This window comes from Schistocerca gregaria, chromosome 2 (genome assembly GCF_023897955.1).
Source record: "Schistocerca gregaria isolate iqSchGreg1 chromosome 2, iqSchGreg1.2, whole genome shotgun sequence".
Lineage (NCBI taxonomy): Eukaryota > Metazoa > Arthropoda > Insecta > Orthoptera > Acrididae > Schistocerca > Schistocerca gregaria.
This window is the reverse complement of record NC_064921.1, coordinates 729,355,073-729,361,072: the sequence shown is the minus strand read 5'-3', so window position 1 is coordinate 729,361,072 and position 6,000 is coordinate 729,355,073. Positions and strand designations below refer to the sequence as shown.

The 6,000-nt window shown below is 39.9% G+C and overlaps 1 protein-coding gene across 1 annotated transcript in view; it reads left to right on the top strand.

Annotated features, from left to right (window-relative positions):
- The first annotated feature begins 827 nt into the window (after positions 1-827).
- Positions 828-6,000, top strand: part of LOC126334864 (nucleolar MIF4G domain-containing protein 1) — a 99,608-nt gene continuing 94,435 nt past the window's right edge. The window contains exon 1 of the mRNA XM_049997548.1: positions 828-1,764. Within this exon, the coding sequence (XP_049853505.1) occupies positions 1,329-1,764 (436 nt within the window). The 5' untranslated portion in view covers positions 828-1,328. The remainder of the gene's footprint in view (positions 1,765-6,000) is intronic.

Sequence of the window (6,000 nt, the reverse complement as noted above, 5' to 3'; positions counted from 1 at the left end):
CTGGACTTCTTTCTGTGGGGTACATTAAAGGAGAATGTGTACCGTGATGTGCCTACAACCCTAGAGGATATGAAACAACGTATTGTGGCAGCCTGCGGCGACATTACACCTGATGTACTGCGGGACACACTATGTTCCACTTCGTAATTGAAAACGGAAACCACGTGTGTACGTGTACCTCACCCCTCATTGTAATGTACATGTGCGTCAGTGAAAAAGACGAATAAAAAGGTGTTAGCATATGGACGTAATGTGCTGTACCAGTCTCTTCTGTACCTAAGGTCCATCACCGTTCCCTTTGGATCTCTACGTAATTCGGTGCTCTCCGATACACAGCGGAGGAGTGGTACTCAAGCATCAACTTTAGGTTCAAATGGTTCAAATGGCTCTGAGCACTATGGGACTTAACATCTATGGTCATCAGTCCCCTAGAACTTAGAACTACTTAAACCTAACTAACCTAAGGACAGCACACAACACCCAGCCATCACGAGGCAGAGAAAATCCCTGACCCCGCCGGGAATCGAACCCGGGAACCCGGGCGTGGGGAGCGAGAACGCTACCGCACGACCACGAGATGCGGGCAACTTTAGGTTACAGTATCTTCGGATGTAATTAACATTTTACAATGCAACAAACGGCGTTGATAACATATTTGTTTATATGTTCAGATGTGCTAACAAATTTAACGGGGTTCCATTTGAAAAAAAAAACGTAGGTTTGTGTTAAAAAACATACTTCCGCGCATTTTTTTTTTTTTTTATGGTTTGTATTCACCAATTACACTGGCTCCTCTTCTCACGTTCGGTCTGTGGAATCGATTCGTCAGTATTTGATGTGGTTTACGAAATATATCCAGCGGTAATGTTAGGTGACTCACCCTGTATGTATAGAAAAAGTTTAAAAACAAAAATAGCAGATCTCACAGCAATTGAGAAACCTAAGATCAGACATTCGCGATCTGTACGTTTCGTATCAGCTTAGTATGGCGGCTTCTGAGCGTTTTCACACGTTTGTGTGCAATGCAAGAGGTTGCGACCATACAGAGGCAAGTTGACTGGCGCGACTTTTCTTGAAGATATCTATGTACCAATTTTCAAAGCCGTTCTTAATTTGCTATTGCGCAAAGCGTGTCTGTGGTCGTATCCTATAGCTGTATAGATATAAAGTTCTTTGGATTGATTGTAAACATAAAACAGTGCTGTTATGAGCGTCAGCATGTATTATGTGTCATATAGGTTATGTTGTTGATAAAATTTTGTTTTGTGTATGCGGCGCTTCTTCAACAATTTTTGTTATTTTCTTGAGGGTTGGAAGAAAATACCAAAATGCATACACATGGTCACCGGTTGAAAGGGAAGAAACACCCACAGAAAGGGAAAAAGAACGCACCTACTGTTCTTTCCAGGAAAGAAAAGAGAAAAGAACAGAGAAAGAGCCTCAAAATCAGAAAGCGTGAGTATTTTGCCAACAAAAGGCGTACCCCTGGCTTATTTGTACGAGCCCCTGAGGATGTGCGTCAAGTGGAAAAACCGAATGAGTGCAGCGCTAGTAATGAAGGGGACAGAGCCAAAAAGAGATTTCAGAAGGAGCAACAGCGAACAAAAGCGTTAAAACAAGAAATGAAGAAAAGTAGGGACAGGCTACTCTTAGAAGCCAATAAGGAAGAAGATAAAATAATAAGGAAACTGGAAAAACAACTGAAGCTGAATAAACGGAAGTCCAAGAGTATTCCAAAATCGTTCTCTTCGGATGGCCTTGATTGTATCCTTTTATTTGCTACTGGCATACCTCGTGTGAAGCAATTTTCTGTGAGAGCTTTTCTTGTTTTTTGTGTCTTAGTATACAACTAATCACGTCGAATTGTTGCCTCAATGTGACGCCCTAAACTACCTACGATGTTTTTCTGCGTATGTGTAATTTGTACCTTGTTTGCAAAATATCTTCATGAAGATCGTGTTGTTTACTTGATTTTTGGCGATCCATTGGTGACGGGAGACTTTAAGATGTCTCATAGTGTACTAATAGTAGATTTATTCTTCTGTAGATCTGTTTTACAGCGATATTTGACATGTCATGGTATTATAATTTAACTGCAACAAAAATAAACTATTTCACATATGGATCATTTATATACTTGCAAGTTCAGTTCGACATGAATTGGACATATAGTTGACCATTTCCTTAAAGTAGAAATAATCCTATAGTTTGCATGAAACAGGTTATGGAATACATGGAATACCCAAATCAGGATGGGTGGATGCAGTTTGGAGCCTCCAGAATACAAGGCCATTATGTTTAAAATAGTTCTACCTCATTCAGTTTATACCTAATGTACAATAGAGTTTTGCAAATAAGTTGTTCAGTGTTACTGTACTGTTCATTTGTTTCTCGCCATATACACATTGTTTCATAACACTACACGCAGTATCAGCTGCTGTCAGGACCATTTTGAGTACTGCAGCTTCCCATTTGCCAACCTGAAAAAGTCTAGTCAGCATCCCCCTATAATGACAGATGTTGAGCTCAGGAGGAGGAGGAGATGTTAATTCTTTCTTGGTAAGCATAAGTTCAGTTTAGATCTTCTTCCATGGTCATGAAGTGCTGTTTGTGCAATAATTATCAATGTTACATTTAATGTGTACAGCTGATAGGTAACAGTACTCACACAGGGCAGTTAAAATCTGCAGTGCTTTGGACAGGTCTATAGAATGAGCTTGACTAGTGTCTATGATTATTACTCCGAATGTGTAGCCCTTTTCTGCAGTTTGAAATCTGCATTATATTTTTTGCATTTGTTCCCCAGGGCAGAATGCCGTAGCTAGGAATTGAGTGTACATATGAATGGTATTAACTAAAAGACACTGCTGGCATGGTGGTGATATCTAGTTTTCAAGTACCGTTGCATGGTCATGCCACTTACAGTGAGAATAAAAATTCATTACTAGAAATTTTTTATGTGTTACCCAGTCTAAAGACATGTCATGTACATTTAATTTAACAGTATCATTTCTCCTCTTCACATTGCAGTTCATGCTACTAGATTTCTTTATGTTAACTTTATTGCTCACTGACAAATTGTAAACTTTCTTCAGGGTTTCATTTATATTCTCTGAGAGGAGTTTTATTGTTTTCTGCTGTCATCAGCGAAGTTACTTTTTTCCCCCCAAGATTAACAATACAGGGAAAATCACACCAAGAACAATATTGGTTGTGCGCACCGAAGTACTCCTGTATTAATGTATTTTGTTTCTGATAAGTGTTTAGACTTTTACCTCTGCAAACTCTTCAAAATTTCAACAAAATGGTGTACTACATCTAATGCTGCACAATAACTGCGTTGAACATCAAAACAAAATTAAGTCATTTATGGGGGGAAGGTATCAGTCAAGAAGATGTGTAAAAATCAAATTTTTGGGCCAAATAGTTTTTGTGAAATCAAATGATAAAGCGTGTCAAAGCAGTCGAAACACCATGTGACTGTAAAGGCGAGCAGTGCAATGATGACAAAATCGCGCACACCGCGGAATTCGGGGAGCACGTCTCTGTAGCAGCGAAAAGTTTAATGCAGCCGTGGTGGCCTTACTTCATAAACTGCGCGCTCCCACCTAAACATAAGTTTGCGAACTATACTGTGACACTGCTTCTCTTGGCGCGTACAACTGGCAACGCAGCAATCTCCTGCGTCTGGGCGGGCATGCACAAACCACCAAGGTAAAAGAATTGAACTATAGCCTACATAGCTGTATCCACAGATGGGTCTAAACGAGGGGGTCTCCATTGTCTGCTCTATTGGTTTCTTTGATGGTGTCCTCAAGTTCCAGTTGCCTCAAGAATTCGCTGTGTTTGTTGCAGAATTGTATGTGATCTTGATGCCACTAGTGCAGTTGACATGTATTGCGACTGCTAAATTCCATACCTGTCTTGACTCCCTGAATCCCTTTAGCTCTTTACATCACTTGTAGCTATTGGATAAAGTAGTTCAGAACACGCAGGACTTTCCTATCCATGTACAAAGGCTGAGGAAAGAGGTGACTTTCTGCTGGGCACCAGGTTGTATGGCTATTAATGGAAACGGAATGGCAGATGTAGCCAAGGAGGTGTATTTTGTGGTACTCATATGGTTCAGTGTGTCATCGTCTTATGTGCTATCACCTCACTGTTGAGGTACAGAGTCACATGTATTTGAAAAAAAGAATGGCTGGCAATGACACACAATAAGCTGTGCCCAGTAAAGTCAATATCTCAGCCATGGCGTATGTGTTTCCAGCCTTGCAGATGGGAGAGGTACTTCTCTTTCATATTCATGTATCAGGGGGTAAAAAAAAGAAATTATTTTTGAAAAGGTATATATTTTCAAATTGTTTATAAAGCAACCTTATCTCCTTCAAAATACTCTCTGTTACAACTAATACATTCGTACCACTGGTGCTTCCAGTGTTTGAAACATTTCTTGTAATCAACTTAAGAAATGACACAGCTTCTCCCGCATTTTTTTCTTGACTTCGTCAGTGTTGTCAAATCAGTGTCTTTTCATGCTCCTCTTCATGTGTGGAAATGCGAAAAAGTCACACGAAGCTAGGTCAGGTGAGGAAGATGTGTGGGGCAGCAGAACCACACAATTTTTAGCCAAAAATTGACAGAGATGGCTGTGTGTGTGTATGTGAGTTGTCGTGGTCGAAGAACAAGTCTCCTGTCTGCCACAAATTGAGTCTTTTTTGATGAACACTGTTGCGCAATCTTCTTAAATTTTCCAAATAAAAAATTTGTTTGCTAGGCTAAGCTGGTGGAACAAACTCTGAATGAACTCTGCCCTTGGCATCAAAAAAGCAAATCGGCCTTGTTTTGATGTTTGATTTGACCTGACAACATTTTTTTTGGTCAGGGTGACAGCGACCTATTCCATTGGCTTGACTGTTGCTTTGTTTCTGTGTCGTAAACATAGCACCACGATTCATCACCAATGATGATCTTTGACAGAAAATCTGCATCAGATTCACGCTGTTGTTTCAAAGTATGACATGTTTCAACTTAATGTTCCTTTTGGTTGTCAGTCAGAACCTGAGGAACAAACTTGGCAGCAACCTTTTTCATTCCCAAATCTTCTGTTAAAATTCGCTGATCCGAGCTCCAAGATAACCCACTCATCTCTGACATTTGATCAGTTGTCTGTCGATGATCTTTGAGCACAAGCTCTCGAATTTTTTCAATATTTTCCTCAATTCGGGAAGTTGATGTATGCCATCAATTGACATCTTGCCATTTTCAAATCAAGCAAACCAGTCATACTTGAGTTTTTCCGATAACGTCATCTTTGTAAGCAGCATTTTTACCAAATAGAGAACGAAATTTCACAGCTGCATGTGGTTCACTTAAACTTGCCATCATAAAACATGAAACAAGAACAAAACAACATTACCAAAAACAATCACTGCAGATGACAACACAGGTGACACTGGACTGTGAATAGGTTACGCTATACCTGCCAAGCGACAGAAATGTGTTCTACACCAGCTCTGCCCATGGCAATGTCATTCCGGTTTTTTTGGGTACCCTCCTCATAGTACACAGTAGGACTCAGCCATATAATGCAAGGCTTCTTGCTATAGTAAGAGAACCCTCCAGTGTGTGCTGTATGAATCACAGAGTGTCACAGTTTAGTCAAATTTGTTCTATATTCAGTTGAGAGGGCAGCAGTTAATTTACTGGCAGATTCACCATCTATTTTTATTGGCAGTCTAATAAATGTGGTATTTTAAGCATTTGGGTGTCCCTAAGTGAAGTTGGGAGAGAGAGAGTGTAAATGTCGAAGACTGATGCTTACTTATTCTGTCAAATTTTAGAAATTTTAGTCCATTTGAGCCTACTAATTATTGTAAGGATGGTGACAACCTCACCATTAAATGTCTGTAAACCACAAACACACATGAATTGTTTATATAAGAATGGAAAAGTTAGCACACTGGACTCACATTTTGGAGGAAAATGGTTCAAACCTGT